The sequence below is a fragment of the Dipodomys spectabilis genome, unplaced genomic scaffold, assembly GCF_019054845.1.
Source record: "Dipodomys spectabilis isolate Male_0828 unplaced genomic scaffold, ASM1905484v1 ptg000215l, whole genome shotgun sequence".
Lineage (NCBI taxonomy): Eukaryota > Metazoa > Chordata > Mammalia > Rodentia > Heteromyidae > Dipodomys > Dipodomys spectabilis.
The window spans coordinates 9,815,456-9,832,103 of NW_024870892.1; the positions used below are offsets into that span (position 1 = coordinate 9,815,456).

At 54.6% G+C, this 16,648-nt stretch overlaps 1 protein-coding gene across 1 annotated transcript; it reads right to left on the reverse strand.

Annotated features, from left to right (window-relative positions):
• Window positions 1–250: 250 nt before the first annotated feature.
• Window positions 251–16,324, reverse strand: Efna2 (ephrin A2). The gene is made up of 4 exons (XM_042697234.1): window positions 16,196–16,324; window positions 5,910–6,223; window positions 2,399–2,464; window positions 251–1,570 (listed from the first exon to the last, which is right to left on the reverse strand). The coding sequence occupies exons 1-4, from the start codon at window positions 16,321–16,323 to the stop codon at window positions 1,449–1,451; spliced, it is 630 nt and encodes a 209-aa protein (XP_042553168.1). The 5' UTR covers window position 16,324; the 3' UTR covers window positions 251–1,448.
• Between the last annotated feature and the right edge of the window lie 324 nt (window positions 16,325–16,648).

Sequence of the window (16,648 nt, forward strand, 5' to 3'; positions counted from 1 at the left end):
GGTCTCATAGACACCATAGTGACTGCAGGTTTCTTTTGGCTCATGGTGTAGGTCCTATGGCCTAGATACTTCCTGGTTCCCTGGACCAGTAAAGACCCATCACCAAATCCCAGTGCTCCCACAGTTAAAACTGATGCCTCCCCCCAACCCTAATCCCAAAACACACCTTTGAAGTTTATGCATTTTATTATAAAAAAATACAGAATCCAAAGTTGATTGTGATGGGAAGGGCAGGCCCCGCCCCCCACCCCACAGGCCCTACAAAAGCCCCCGTCCCGTCCCTTTGCATGGATGGGCTTGAGCCGTCTCCTGGCGGCTGTACACAATATATATTTATATATAATATATATAAAACACAGAGTCAGGAAAGACGGGTAGAAATATGAAATCTGTAGAAATGTGTTGTTTCCTTCATTAAATCATCTTCGAGGAGGAGTTCTCTTTTTGGTTGTAGGTCCCCCCTCCTTTTTGTTCTATCTTCTTTTCTTTTCTTTTTTTTCTTTTCTCTATTTTTCCCTATAGAAACATTATTAGGTCACAGAGTCGACAGAGTCGAAGGGGGTGGGGAGGAGTCTTGAACAGACGAAACGAGCTTATTGCGAAGTGTTGGCTATTCTAAAAAGTTCCCCCACCTCCCCCCACCAAAATATAAGACTCCCCCCTGACAAAAGGTTGAAAAAAAAAAAAAAAAGAACAAACAAACCAAGATTTCCAGTCCATCCTCAGGAATACATTAAAAATAAATCACAGTATATACTTGCTGGTTCTATTTACAGAAATATAACGTCTTTCCAGCCCTAGAAATGAGATGGTAGTGCGGGATGGAGGGCCCAGGTGTGGGGGACGGGGAGAAGGGGGCTTGTTTGCACAGGCTAGCCAAAGTGGTTCTGAGAGTTGGAGGGGACAGCTGTGGCTCAACCGTGGCTGGAAAATAATCCCCCCAAGAATGGCGGGGAGGGCGCTGAGATGGAGGCCTGATGTCCCCTAGACCACGACGAGGGGGTTCATACTGCTGCCTTCTTCTGGCTCAGGCTTGCTTGTCCCAGGGTGCCTGAGGGTCGGCCAGCATTTTGTGGAGCACAGGAGCAGGCCGGTCCAGTGTCCCCTTACCCTCATTAATTCTGTTTCCCAAAGTCACCGGCAACAGTGGGGAATAAATTAAGTTAAAAAACACAAAGTCTTTCTTATCCAACCATGAAAACACACAAAAGAACAATTGCCAAGAAGGGCCGGGGTTCCTCAGCAGCCCCTCTGGAGGAAGGTGGCCAGGCCTGGGGCCATCCCAGTCCCCCTTGGGTGTCGGGGGGTCCTGGCTGCCCCTCCAGTGGGCAGCACCACCAGGGAGAAGCAGCGTCTATTTGGTCTCGGAAGCGGCTGTGGTCATGGGCAGGGCTGAGGTCGCAGGTGTAAGTGGGTCCTGGTGGAGCCAGCATCCTTCAGGGCCAGGACTAGGAGCCCAGGAGGGTCCAGAGCACAGGGACGGTGCTAAGGAAGAGGTGGCAGCTGCCCAGGCCACTGCAGGAATTGTTACTGGTGAAGATTGGTTCGGGGGCCTCATACAGGGTCTCATCTGCAGGAGACACAGAGACAAGCCCGTCAGATCAGCCTGGGCCTGGCTGGAGACCTCAGCCTTCACTGCAGAAGTTATGAAGCTGGGAAAGGACCGCAGCTTTAGGGAAACTGAAGCCAGGCACAGGTACCTCACACATAGAATCCTAGCTAATCAGGAGGTTGAAATCTGAGGATCATGGTTCAAAGCCAGCCTGGGCAGGAAATCCAGCAGTGAGATTTCTTTTTTTTTTTTTTGGGTCCGGCCGTAGGGCTTGAACTCTGGGCCTGGGCGCTGTCCCTCAGCTCTTCAGCTCAAGGCTAGCGCTCTACCACTTGAGCCACAGCGCCACTTCTGGCTTTTTTCTTTTTGCTTATGTGGTGCTGAGGAATCGAACCCAGGGCCTCAGGCATGCAAGGCAAGCATTCTACCACTGAGCCAATCTTCCCAGCCCCCAGCAGTGAGATTTCTATCTCCAATTAACCACCAAAAAGCTGGAAGTAGAGGTATAGCTCAAGTGGTAGAGCATCAAGCCTTGAGTGAAAAAGCTAAGTGAGAATGTAAAGCCCTCAGTTCAAGCCCAGTACCGAAACGTATCAGCGAGCAAGGGAGCGCGCGCGCGCACACACACACACACACACACTCGTGCACGTGCATGCATGTGTGTGCACACACAGAGAAAATAGAAACTGAGGCTCAGGATGGTGCCAGCTGCAGTTCTGGCTGATAGTGTTCTGGGACCTAGCTGACTACAAGCTCTTTAGACTACTGCCATCAGTTGAGGACATAGTGGGGGAAATCTGGGTCCTGCTTGCTTCCCCCACACCCGACCTCCCCACCAGCACTTACTAGTCGGCCGTACGTAAACCTTCAACCGCAGGCAGGGCCGGTCTACAGCGTTGGGAGGTGTGGCAGCTGGAAGAAAAGGGACAAGGGACTCTTGGTGACTGAGGTCAACTAAGGCTCTATTACCATTTCCCCCAGTACTGGTGGCCCAATCCTGACCATCAAAGCCCCAGACACAATACCTTCTGTTTCCCAGCCGAAACTGCACACTGCCCCTGATGAGCCTACATTGTCTGTGTCCTCATCCTGCTGCTCCTCAGAAGTTGAGATTTAAGTGTTGAATATAGCTGGGTGCTGGTGGCTCACCTCAGGACAGGCGTGTGCACATGCACACGCGCACACACACACACACAGAATGTTGATATATTTGTTTTCAATTGATCAGCCAAGAAAAAAAAGGAGTATAGCCAAATGATTGTGACCAGTTCAGTTTTTTGTTTTGTTGGTTGGTTGTGAGGCTTGAACTCTGGGCCTGGGCACTGTCCTTCAGCTCTTCAGCTCAAGGGGAGCACTCTACCACTTAAGCCACAGCTCCACTTCTGTTTTTCTGGAGGTTCATTGGAGATAAGAGTCTCATGGCCTTTCCTGCACTGGCTTTAAACTGTGATCCTCAGCTCTCAGCCTCCTGAGTAGTTAGGATTATAATCAGGAACCACTAGTGCCCGGCATGATCAAGTTCTAATTCTTGTTCTCTGAGGGCATGAATGAATCCCACTTCTGAAATGGTACTGAAATGGGCTGAAATGGTACATAATTGTGCTCTGCAGATGATTCCTTTTTTCTTTTTTTTTTTTAAGGGTAAGGGACCAAGGACAAGATCTCATTATCTTGCCTTTTTATTATTATTATTCCTATTGTCAAGGTGATGTACAGAGGGGTTATAGTTACATAAGTAAGGTAATAAGTACATTTCTTGTCAAACTTGTTACCCCTTGGTTTCTTTCTTTTTTTTGGTCAGTCGTGGGGCTTGAACTCTGGGCTTGGGCGCTGTCCCTGCGCTCTTCAGCTCAAGGTGAGCGCTCTACCTCTTAAGCCACAGCACCACTTCTGGTTTTCTAATGGTTTTTATTGGAGATAACAGTCTTATGGACTTTCCTGCCCGGGCTGGCTTTGAACCGTGATCCTCAGATCTCAGCCTCCTGAGTAGCTAGGATTGTAGGCGTGAGACACTGGTGCCCGGCTCTCTCTTTTTTTTTTTTTTTTTTGGTGTGTGTATGTGTGTGGTACAGGTCCTGGGGCTTGAACTCAGGACCTCAGCTTTTTTGCTCAAGGCTAGTGTTCTAATACTGTGAGCCACAGATTCACATCCAGCTTTTCAGTGGTTAATTGGATATAAGAATCTCAAGGACTAGCCAGGCGCTGGTGGCTCACGCCTGTAATCCTAGCTACTCAGGAGGCTGAGATCTGAGGATCATGGTTCAAAGCCAGCCCAGGCAGGAAGGTCCGTGAGACTCTTGTCTCCAATAAACCAGCAGAAAACCAAAAGTGGTGCTGTGGCTCAAGCGGTAGAGTGCTCGCCTTGAGCTGAAGAGCTGAGGGACAGCGCCCAAGCCCAGAGTTCAAGCCCCTCCACCTACCAAAAAAAAAAAAAAAGAATCTCAAGGACTTTCCTGCTCAGGATAGCCTTGAACTGCGATCCTTAGATCTCAGCTTCCTGAGTAGCCAGGATTATACCTCCAGCACCTGGTTCCTTTTGAGTTAATTGAGGAGCTGGTGAGGAAACCCAGGGCCCAATGCGCGCTAGGCAAATACTCCACCAAGGAACTGTGTCCCAGATTGGGAGTCATTTTTCCATCTGCAGTGATAAGAGCCAGTGACTCATGGCAGCAAAGCACAGGAGGCAGATGTCAGCCAAGGCCTCAGGCTAAGACGAAGAATGTCATGCCCCTCATATTGCTCTTTGCTCCTTGGCCGCTGGCTGTTGCCTGGGAGGGGCCAGGGTGTCCTTAGTGTCAGCTATGAAATCAGGAGATGGAGAAGAAATCCCTGACCCTGGCGGGTGACTGACAGGTATGGTCTCCAAGTCTATGTGATAGAGCTGGGACCCCCACCCCACCCCCCGCCATGGCCTGGCCGCCATGCTCACCTGCCCCCCTCCCCAATATGTCAGGACACAAAGATAAAAAACCACATAATAAAAGTAGCATTCGTCACAGAGATAGGAGGAATAATTACAATAATTATCTTCATGAAACTCCCTGTCTTGGAAAGAAAAATGTAATTTTTTTCTTATATTATGAGACTTAATTTGAACACCTTCTGCCCCTTCCCCCACTCGCTTCTTCTCTGAATTAAAAGAGAAAAGGAGCCAGGTGCTGGTGGCTCACGCCTGTAATCCTAGCTACTCAGGAGGCCGAGGTCTGAGAATCACGGTTCAAAGCCAGCACAGGCAGGAAAATCCGTGAAACTCTTAGCTCTAATAAACCACTAGAAAACCGGAAGTGGCGTTGTGGCTCAAGCGGTAGAGTGCTCGCCTTGAGTTGAAGAGTGCAAGGGCAGCGCCCAAGCCCAGAGTTCAAGCCCCACAGCCGACCAAAAAAAAAAAAAAAAAGTGAAAAGGAGGGCTGGAAATGTGGCTTAGTGGTAGAGTGCTTGCCTAGCATGCATGAAGCCCTGGGTTCAATTCCTCAGTACCACATACACAGAAAAAGCTAGAAGTGGCAATGTGGCTCAAGTGGTAGAGTGCTAGCTTTGAGCAAATGGAGTTCAGGAACGGTGTCCAGGCCCTGAGTTCAAGCCCCAGGACTGGCAATCAATCAATCTATCAATAAGGAAGGGAGGGAGGGAAGAAAGAAGGGAGGGAGGGAAAAACAAAACCCAACTAGAACAGAGAAAGGAAACATGAGGCCTTGTGAAGTCTAATTTGACACAGCCGTAGCCAGGGTGGCACAGCTCCTCGCCACACCTTATTTCATGCTAGACCCCCACACCCCCGCTAGATGCTGAGTAACAGACCCCCTGGTCTCAGCTCTTCACCCTCATTCCGAGCAGAAGTGCGGGGACTCCCCTGGAGTTCTTGTCTGCTGGAGTACAAGTAGAGATGCCGCTGGACCCATGACTACTGCTATGTACCCCCTTCTCCCCCCCTCTCTCCCCCCCTCCGCCATTAGCCTCATGAAAAGGGAGGTTCCCAGTGCATCTCAGGGACGGGCTGGCCTTTCCACAGCCTAGGTCACCGAGGGACCCCACTGACCAACTGCCAAGAAACTCTCCCTCCTTGAGGGCTCTTGGAGAGATGGGGTCGACAGGGACCAGGAGACCTCTGCCTATCTGGGATGGAACGGAGACTCCCCTCTACCACTGGGGTCTGTTTGCCTCAGTTTCTCCCCTCAGCACTGGGAGAGGGTCGAGTAGATGTCTCTGGTTTCTGATTTAAGGTGGCTGAGGATGTGGTTCCTGGGACTGTGTGGGGAGGTTAAGCCTCAGACCCACCCTGAGCCTCAGTCTCCCCCACCTGCCAGTAGCCTGCACTGTCTGAGGACCCTGGGTGGTCACAATGGTCCTGATTACTCACAAATGTAGTAGTACTCGTGGCCAGGACGGAACTCAAAACCCAGGGAGAAGGGCGTGAAGAGCTGGAACTTCTCGGAGAACTTGAGTGGCCCGCCGGGCGCTGCTGGCCGGTTGCACTCCCAGCGCTTGAAGCCACGCTGCCGATGGTCACAGGATGCGTGACCCTCGCCGTTGACCATGTACAGCACGTAGTGCTCCATGCGCTCCGCTGGTGGCAGGGGGGCCCCATAGTGTGGGCAGTAGATATCCAGATAGTCGTTGATGCTCACCTCCACCGTGTAGCCTCCGCCGTCGCCCGCCACGCCCATGTGGAACCTGCCAGGAGACAGGCGGCTGGTCAGTGGACACAGAGAACAGAATCAGGGAACCCTCAGGTACTCATGGGCTCCAGGTCGGTGTCCATAGAGCCTGGTATCGGCTTCCTTTCCAGCCAGCTCTAGGGCTCAGTGTCTCCAACGCCAGCCTGTTTTCCCTGTTTTGCCCCGGCCCCCTCCATCCACTCCCTTCCAGGCCCCACCCTCGTCCAGCTCAGTGCCCTGAATGAGACAAGCACTGGGGCTCACACCTGTAATCCTAACTACACAGGATGCTGGGACGTGAGGATGGACGTTCAAAGCCAGCTCAGGCAGGAAGGTCCATGACCCTATCGCCAACTGACCACCAAAAAGTTGGAAGTGGAGCTGTGAGTCACGTGGTAGAGCGCCAGACTTGAATGAAAAAAGCTCAGGGAAAAACACCCAGGCCCTGAGTTCAAGCCCCAGTATTAGGTCAAGTGTGTGCGTGTTCTCGCATGCGTGCACGGGCAAGCACGCACACACGCACGCGCGCACACACACACCTTTTGAATGTGGTTAGACTCCAGTGCCCTTTCTGTATTGTGACCCCGGTGTGTCTCTCACCCTCTCTGAACATCTCTCCAACCCTGAGACCCCAAGTTGTCCTTCGCTTTCAAGCCCCTGGATTTGGAAGCTTCATCCTGGATACCAACTGTCCCCCGCCCACACCTGCCCAGCCTCCAGCTTCTACCCTGGAGGTTGCTTGCCCAACCTCCCCGCAGCCCGGGAGCCCCGTCCTCCCTCAGCGGCCCTGACCCACACTCATCTTGGAGGACGGAGGTCAGCTGGGGGCTGCACTGCATGGAGGCTCCCCTTCCATCCCTGCCTCCGGCTACAGCGGCAGAGCTCTCAGATCTCCCGGCTGTCCCCCGAGCCCTGTCATGTAACCGCTGGCTGGCCAGGGGGCCAAGGGACGCCCTGTAGAACCTCATTAGCACATAAAAGACCTGCCAGCCACTCTGCTTGGCCTCCTCCCTGCACAGATGGGAAACTGAGGCCTAGCCAGGGCTGCTAGGGGGTGGAGGATGACACTCTGACCCCAGCCCTTCCTGGACAGCATGCTGGTGTGCTAGTAGCCTGTAACTGGTAGAGTCTGGGGCACCGAGAGTCTCATAGTGCTGGACTAAAGCTCAGCTCTTCAGAGCCTGTTTCCTTACTCTGCAGGGGACTGAGGAAAGGCCTGAGATATGTCTGAGGTTAGGTGCAGGTTCTAAGAGGACAAGCTTATCTGGGAGCCGGTGGCTCCCGCCTGTAATCCTAGCTACTCCGGAAGCTGAGATCTTAGGAGCACAATTCAAAGCCAGCCCAGTCAGGAAAGCCCAGGAGACCAAAAGGCTGGAAGTGGAGCTGTGGCTCAAAAGTAATAGGGTGCTAGCCTGGAGCAGAAAAGCAAAGGGACAGTGCCCAGACCCTGAGTATCTCATAATCAATCAATCAATATAAAAGGACAGGCTGAGATTTCACCTCATTTGGGCTAGGGTGTCCTCCAGATCTCACCAGAGTTACTGAGGTTTTCTTTTTTTGTCGATACTGAGACTTGAACTCGGGGCCTGGGTACTGGTCCCTGTGAGCTTTTTAGTCAAGGCTGTGTCCTACCACTTGAGCCACAGCTCCACTTCCAGCTTTTTGGTAGTTAATAGAAGATAAGAGTCTCACAGACTTTTCTCCTGGGTTGGCTTTAAACTGCAATCCTCAGATCTCAGCTTCCTGAGTAGATGCCATTACAGCATGAACTACTGGTACCTATCCTGAGGGTTTGTTGTTGTTGTTTTAATTTTATTATCAAGGTGATATACAGAGGAGTTACAGTTACATATGTAACTGTAAAATTGATCACAAATGATTCTTCAGCATTTTTGCTCTTTTTATTTCGCAGGTCCTGGGACTTGAACTCAGGGTCTGGGCACTGTCCCTGAGCTTCTTTGTGCTCAAGGCTAGTGTTCTACCATTTCAGCTACAGCGCCACTTCCTGAGGTTTCTGTAAGAATGAAAGTCTCATTGCTCTCTAGCAGCATGGGATTCAAATATTCCCTTTGACCCTCAGTTTAACTCATTCCCATAAAGATCAACACTCACCCACCCCCCCTCAAGAGAACCTGGTTGTGAAGGGCCCTCTAGAAATAGATCTTGAAGTCAAGGCCAGTGTCCCTCCCATCCTACCTGTGTTCCTATGATGTCTGTGTCTGACACCGGAATGTTCTTTCTTTCCCATTTGGAGGCAGAGTCTGCCCTGACGATTTAGAGGGGCTCTACAAGGTCTTCCTAGGGCAGCAAGGGCCCACCAGGCTCCTGATCTCGCAAAATCCATACAAGTTCCAGGGCGCCAGCTCATACCTGTCATCCTAGCTACTCAGGAGGCCAAGATCTGAAGATCACAGTTCAAAGCCGGTTCCTGTAGGAAAGGCTATGAGACTCTTATTACAAGTTCACACACATACACACACACACACACACACACACACACACACACACACGGCCAGCATCCAGGCCCTGAGTTCAAGCCCCATGACAGACTACACACACACAAATTCCAAACAAAGTGGATTTCCAGATTGTGTCCAGCTGGCTCAAAACCTTCCATTTCTCCTCAATGCTCAAAACACAATCCAAGGTCCTCACTGGCCATGTAGCCAATGTCCCATTCTCAGGGACTTGTCTCCCACAACTTAGTCCCTTCCAGCTCAATCAGCCTTGGTTCCCCAAGGGCCTTGGCACATTCTGCTTCCATGGTCTAGAAAACCTCCATTCCCCAATATGACAATTTGTGTGTGTGTGTGTGTGTGTGTGTGTGTTGGTACTGGGGCTTAAACAAAGCCTGGGCTCAGTCCCTGAGCTTTTTTACTCAAGGCTGGTACTCTACCATTTGAACCCTCCTCCACTTGTAACTTCTGCTGGTTATTGGAGATAAGAGTCTCATGGACTTTCCTGCCCAGGTTGTTTTCAAACTGTGATCCTCAGATCTCAACCTCCTGAGTAGCAAAGATTACAGACTTGAGCCATCCGTGCCAGGCTTCCCAATAGACATTTCTACACCCTCACATCTGCCCACCCCTCTGATATAACAGTGCTCAATACTTGCTTGTTGAGCTGGGAAGGGGCTCAGTGGTAGAGCGCTTGCCTTGCATGCACGAGGCCCTGGGTTCGATTCCTCAGCACCACATAAGCAAAAAGCCGAAAGTGGCGCTGTGGTTCAAGTGGTAGAGCGCTAGCCCTGAGCTGAAGAGCTGAGGGACAGCGCCCAAGCCCAGAGTTCAGGCCCCAAAACCGGACACCGCCCCCCCCCCCCCAAAAAAAATACTTGCATGTTGAGTTAAAAGGCTTTTTTTTTTTGCTTTCATTTTGTTGGTCACAAGGCTTAAACTCTGGGCCTGGCGCTGTCCCTCAGCTCTTCAGCTCAAGGTGAGCGTTGTACCACTTGAGCCACAGCGCCACTTCCAGTTTTCTGAGTGGTTTATTGGAGACAGGAGTCTTAAGGACTTTCCTGCCCTGGCTGGCTTTGAACCGCGATCCTCAGCTCTCAGCCTCCTGAGTAGCTAGGATTACAGGTGTGAGCCACCGGCGCCCAGCTTAAGGCCAATGTTTTGAAGAGTTAGGAGTTGCAGGTAGCACCCCAGGCAGGTTGGCCCTTGGGGAAGCCCTCTCCCCACACCGTGCTGGCCGCCTGAGCCGGCCTTTTTTTTTTCCCCTTCCTGACTCTAAAATAGCGACGGCCTTGCTGTGTTGGCATTCCCGGTTCCAAGTTGGCAGCTGAGCCAGGGGCGGGCAGGCGCCTTACCCCTGCTCAGGGTGGCGCCTACATAGAAGGACACAGAGAGGGGTTCTCCACCCCAAAACCCATCCTGGTGTGAGCAAAAGAAAGCTTTGTCGGGCTCAATCAACCTGGATATGCAAATGCTAGTGGAGATTCTCACTAAGGGGTTAATGACTGATTTGAGATCGCTTGTTTCCAACAGGGCCTTCCCTACAAGCGCCTCATACCTGTTCTGCCACTGGTCCAGGGTCAGTGTCCACACTGGGACAGCACCCTCCCTTCCAGAGTCCCTGGGGCTCTGTACCTCACCCTCCTCAGGCCACCTCAACCTTACCCCTGCCTCCTCCTGGGTACCACCCGGCCCGCAGCTAATGAACTTCAATCTCTGCCTGTGAAGTCATTAAACACTAATAGCAAAGCAACTAATTAGGAGTCTCTCCCAAAACTGGAATGGGGGTGAACGGGGCCACCTTCCCAGACTGGGAACTGAGGCACCACACACTACTGGGGCCGGTGACCAGGGTCCCCCGTGGGTGGGTGGTGCACTCTGATCCCCCGTGGCACCCAGCAAGTCGTGTATGGACTGCTGTGTGTTCATCCCTGGGTGGGGTGAGCCACTGTAAAGGATCCGTGTGGGCCCAAGAGTAGGGTCCCGATGCCACGTTGGGACATACCGAACCCCAAGTTTTAAGGAGCTGAAGACAAATCCTCCATCTTGGTCTGGCCAGGATGCCAACTGTAATGAAAACTTCCAGAGGGTCCAAGACAAGGCTGAGTAAAGAGGATAATGGTTAAAAAAAAAAAAAAAAAAAAAGATAAAGAAAGGTAAACTGAGGCAAGGGCATCAGTGCCAAAAAATTGGAGGAGACAGGGCGGTAGCTCAATAGTGAGTGCTTGCCTAGCATGAGCTGAGCTCCAGGTTCATCCCTAGCATCATGAGAAAAAAAAAAAAAGGAGAAAAGAAAAGAAAGAAAAAAGAGAGAAATCGACTGAGTGAGAACAAAATGCCAGCGGCAGGCTTAGAGACAGGGGGGGCCAAGGGGCAGGCCAAGAAGGTACGCTGTCCTCCGTTACCTCTCTCAAGAAGCCAGGTTGTCCTTGACCCTCCTTGGCCAGTGCAAGGACCCCGCCCCCCCCGCCCCAACAGCCAGTGTTTCTGGTGGCCCTGCATGACCCACTGTCTCTCACAGCTGCTTTGTCCTTGAAATGGGGGCACAGGCCCCAGGATAGGTGGGTTGGGGGACATGGAGCAATCACTCAAGGAGACCAGGAAACAGTGGGCACATAGACTGAAGTCCCCCACGCTGATAGGACACAGGCTCAGGAGAGGGGCTGAATCCCCATCAGCACGGCTGCCCACAGAGTTCAAACGTCTGCTTGAGGTTAAATCAAAAATCCCCCAGGCTGGTCGGCTGGCCCGTGCCGGCCTTTAAGCCGTATGTCTAGAACAGTGTCTGCATGGTGGTAGGGGCAAGCCTGGGATATGGCTCTGTCCCTTTCCCCAGCATGGCCCTACCAGCTACGAGACACATTAGAACATTCTTCTCCCTGCATTCACAGAGAAAACATCCCTGCAAAACAGCGACATTGAGTTGGGAGCCAGTGGTTCATGCTTTCATCCTAGCTACTCAGGACGCTGAGATCTGAGAATGGTGATTCCAAGTCAGCCCGAGCAGGAAAAGCCCACGAGACTCTTATGTCGTTATCAAGCAAAAAGCCGGAAGTGGTATTGTGGCTCAAGTAGCAAATTGCTGGCCTTGAATGAAAAAGCTAAGGGGCAGCGCCCAGGCCCCTGAGTTCAAGCCCTAGTACTGGCACAAAAATAATTAATTAAGTAAGTAATTAAAACAAGAACAGCAACATTGGACACCACTCTGATGGCTCCATTTCCAGGAGAGGGGGCCACTGTCAGAATAGGATGGAGGAGTAGAATGACAGAAGGAAGCTCCCAGCCCCACTGGAAACTGTCACCCAGGTCCTGCTGTATACCTGCCATTCCATTCCCAGACCTCCCTGCCAAGACCTGAGAGGTCCCCTGCAGGCCCACCAGGGGATGAGTACTGGGCGGAAAGAGGCCAGAATGACCAGTGGCCCCTGCCCAATCCTCAACCCCTGAGAGAGACCAGAGACTCCAGTCTGACATCTCTTGGAAGGGCCAACGGATCCCAGCACCAAGCCCACTGGCTTTCTGTGCAAGCTGAGGCTGCGAGGGTCCACTGTGTGGGTAAAGGAGGCTGGGGAGCCAGGATGCGGTGCCCACATAAGCCAGGAAGCCAGAGAAAGGGAGAGCAAAAGCCGCTGGGAGAGACAGAGACACAAAGCCAGCCAGTCTGGTGCCTGGATGGTGTGGTCACTGTGAATTTGGAACCTGGTTCCAAACAGGGACATGCTGGCTGGCTAACACCTCCTCTTCTGACCACAAGAGCTGCCTCAGTTTCCCCCTGAAATCCTTGGATCATGGCTTGGTCTGACTCATCCCCGGCTATGCCACCGCCTGTGTCTTGCTCAGTCTCCCAGATCGTAAAAGCCCTAGATTTCCCCCAGCTCGCAGCCCTCACCATCTCGCCTTGAATTTTCCGGGCTACCACTTTCTGAACCCCTTAAGCCTGAGGGTGTGATCTCTCACACAAAAATTAAAAAAAAAACAACAAAAAACAACAACAACAAAAACCCTCATGCGGCAAAACACTGCATTGTCCCCTTCGAAGCCAGTTCCCCAGAGGCCGAAGCGGCCTGCAGAGCCACCAAGACCCCAGGATTCCAACCACCTCTCTCAGGGACCAAACTGCCTCCCCCCCACCTCATATTCAGAGAAAGCTCCTGCTGCCCACACCAAAAGCCTCTGACCCACGTCCACTGGGCTCATCTGGGTCACAACCTGAGCCATCCTCTGTGATGCCTGCTCTGGGTCTCAATGGCCCGTCTGCTCTTCCCTGTGCCCCACAGCCAGGTCACCACTGTGGACCATCCTGGTGATGCTGTGCCCACACCGCAGGCCTTGGGCAGCCAGAGTGGACCCCATACTGGTATCCTCCTATGCCAACAGACATACGGTACACACATGTGTCCCACGCTCCAACATGTACACACACAGATATTGCATACAGATTCACACACACATTGCGCACACTCACATAGCCTCACACATGCACGGCACACACACACACAGCCCTGTGTGTGGCTCCACACGGCAGGCTTTTGGTTTAGATACCCTCATGCAAATGTGGGTGCAGCATACATGCAGACACGCAGCCTACTCCATGCACAGCCACGCAGACATGCGTGAAACACACTACAGCCAAGGCTGCCATGTGTAGGCAGGCTCATGGGGCTGCCTGCAACAATCATGTGTGTGCCCACATGGACATGTACCCCCAGGGTCTCTGCGTATTACGGACAATAACACGCAGCTACACGCAGCCACCCAGCTCAGTGAGACCCCCCCCCAGATACATCTTCCCATTCATGGACGCATGTAAGCCGCCATGCAAACCCAAGCGGGCCAGGGCTAGGGATGTCCCTAGCCGGCGCCAGTGCAGCTGAGGACCGGCCCAGGGGCCAGCCCAGGGTGCCCAGCCAGCCAGGTCTGCTCAGTGAGGATACAGGACGGGTAGCTGAGCCATCTGACAGGACCCCACCTAAGGCATCTGAGCAAATGGGTGCAGGGCTTTCTCTTGTCCACGCCATCCACGGCCACACTTCCCAGCAGGGAGAACATAATTTGGGCAACAGCCATATACTTATTACCTCAGTGCAGGTACCGGCCAGCCGGGCAGAAGGAGTGGCTAGCCACGCTGCAGCCCTGCCTAGACCACGGTCCCCATGTAAGTGAACGTGCCACTCCTTTGGGCTGCCATACAGCTGTCGGTCCCCCCCAGAACATGCCCACTGCACCTTCACCACTGCCCCTGCTCACCATGCCCCACGCTCAGACTCCAAGTCCTTGTCTCTTTCCTGTGATCTCCGTCAGATGTCACCATCCGTGAATGTCTGCTCCAGCCCCGTCCTTGTCCCCGGCCACTGAGCCTACCTCAAACCCCAAGCCTGGGCACAGATCCTGTCCTTTCTTTTCGGGATGATGTCTCCATCCCTGGCTCCCCGGGGACCCCTCTTCCTGTTGGGGCCTTGTAGTCCCCTTTTATCTAAGTACAGGTTTTGGTCTAGTTGCCCCTCCCAGCTCTCCCACATCTGCTTCTGTAGAGCCCCCCACCCCCACCCCGTCCCCAATGTCAATGACAAGTTCTTATTCTGGACATAGCCGGGTCCTGAGCCCCATTGCAGGCTTTGGGGCACAGCCCAGTGACCTGGAGAGTCGAGGCAGGAGAAGGAGTTGAGCACAGGAAGACCGAGGAAGGCTCTTGCTGTGGGGTGGTAGGGTCAGCTTCGCTCACCACCTGCCTGTCCCCTCTGACGACACGGTCATGTCACAGCAGCAGGAGGCATCCCAGTCTCCAGCCCATGCCGGGCACTAGGGATGGGGTGGGGGTTTGTTACCATCTTTCCCTAGCGGGGAGGGCCAGGCTACAGCCCACTGTCCTGCGACCCTCTAGCAGGCGGTGACAGTGGAAGGCTGGGACCTCCTTTCTTCCCCATCCCAGGCTCTTCAAGTGTTTTGCCAGAACAAAGGACAGGCCAGCCTGGGACGAAGATTCCGGAGCTGAAACCAAAAACTTGGGCCGGGAAAGAGCTGTGTGCCGGGTTCCCCTCACGGCGGCCGTGGCCAGGGACAGGGAAGAGCCGTAATCAAATCCACATGTGACCAGCATAGCAGGCAGTGTGGGACCAGCTCTGTGGTGGCCTGGCCACCCCAGGTCCCTGCCCTCAGTCCTGGGGGCCCAACCACACAGCCTCGCATCCATGGGGGGGGGGTCTGAGGATATTCCCCAGCCCCAAGTTGGGACACTGGCCACCGTCATCCCCGAACCTACCTAAAAGAAGACCCTTAAAGCAACTTTCTACCTGGGGACCAGGGTAGCAAACCACAGCTGAGGACTAGAGGTGACAGCCACTTAGGAGGGCAACTCAGCTGGCCGGTGTGGGAAGCAGCTGGAACACAGAGTGACCGGTGACAGAGCATCTGGGAGCAGGGACGCTAGCAAGCTTGGTCCAATGTGTAGCTTGGTCAGCTATGGGCAGCCCAGAACCTTGAGTGATGGAACTGGACTCAGAGCCCCAGAAACCCCAGAATCCCATCTCCCATAAGATCCTCAGTCCACTTTAGCTTCTGAGACCCTGGAATGACCCAGAGGGTTCTGCGATGTCCATGATGTGGTCAGTGGCCAGAAAACTTTTCCTGTTAGTCTAACAGGAATTCTGCCATCCTCCCAATTGTATTCGGTGCCTGGAAGGGTCCGACATACGCAGACTGTGCAGCAAGCCCGCAGGTCCCCCTCCACCGGGCGTGGCAGGCTGGGCACCAGGCCACCTGGGTCCCGCCCCAGCTCTGCTGCCCTGGCCGTGACCTTGAGCCAGCCCGTCATCCCTCCCCACCTCAGTTTCTCCATCAGCTCCAAGACGATGGAAGACAACATTACTCACTTGGACCTCCCAGACTGCCCTTTGGTGCCTCAGTGTCTCTGCCGCTAAAATGCCCTGACCCAGACGCCCCTGGAGTCAAAGTGAGGTAGGAAGGTACGGTCCAACTTCCCCCAAGTTTATGTAGGGACCTCCGGCAGGACACACTCACAGACCCTGGGTCCTTAGAGTCACAGTCCTCCGCCTCCCAACCCCCCCCCCCCCCCCGCGCCACCTTCGGACCCCTAAGTGCAAAGATCTCCAGGGATCCCCCAACAACTCCTCAAGCCCTGATAGGTCCCGGAAGAAAGAGCACAAGAGATCAGGGAATCCTCCGAGTCCAGACAAGGAACTCAAGGGCTGCCCGACTTCTCAGGGGTGCAGAGTGGTTTCCCACCACCACCACCACCACCCCCCAAAATAAAAACTCTCCTGGAGCCCGTGGGCGCCCTGGGGGATGTGGGGCGCGAGTCTGCACGCGAGTGGGGCGCCCCGGAGAGAATGCACGGGGCGCGCAAGTCCTCCAAAGTCCGGGGAGCCGACACGGCCCCTCCCCGGGGACCCCCGGGGGCGCCCACCCCCCGGCGGTAGCCCGCCGGGGGCGCCTGGGCTGGGGCCTGGGGAGGCCGGCGGCGGCGGCGGCGGCGGGGGGCCCCCCGGGGGTCCCCGGCGCTGCGCTGCGCTCACCTGGGGTTGCTGCGGTTCCAGTACACGGCGTAGCGGTCGGCGTTGGCGCGGGCGGCGTCCTCGGCGCGCGCGCGCAGCGGCAGCAGCAGCAGCAGCAGCGGCAGCAGCGGGCGCTGCGCGGGCGCCATGGCCCCGGTCCGGCCGCCGCGCTCTCCGGCCGCCGCCTGCCCGCGTCTCCGCCTCCTCCTCCGCCGCCGCCGCCGCCGCCGCTGCCGCCGAGCGGGCGGGCGGAGCGCGCGGCGCGCTTGGAGATCCCCGCCGCTCCGCCTCCGCGCGCGCGCGGGCCAGCAGCGAGCGAGAGACCTCGGGCGCCGAGAACGCAGGCGGCGGCGCCGGTACCCCCCCCCCCCCCCGCCCCCCGGGCGCGGCGGACCGGGCCGCTCACCGACTCCCCCCGGCTCTGAGGAGGGGCCAGCTCCGGCCTTTGTCCCACCCGAGCTCCGGGAGGGTCGC

Excerpts from the sequence above, each read along its gene's own strand:
- Efna2 (XM_042697234.1), bottom strand. The coding sequence starts at position 16,323 with ATGGCGCCCGCGCAGCGCCCGCTGCTGCCGCTGCTGCTGCTGCTGCTG. Across the intron at positions 2,465-5,909 it reads CCACGAGTACTACTACATTT|CTGCCACACCTCCCAACGCT; the intron begins GTGAGTAATCAG and ends CTTTTCTTCCAG. Across the intron at positions 1,571-2,398 it reads GGTTTACGTACGGCCGACTA|ATGAGACCCTGTATGAGGCC; the intron begins GTAAGTGCTGGT and ends TGTCTCCTGCAG.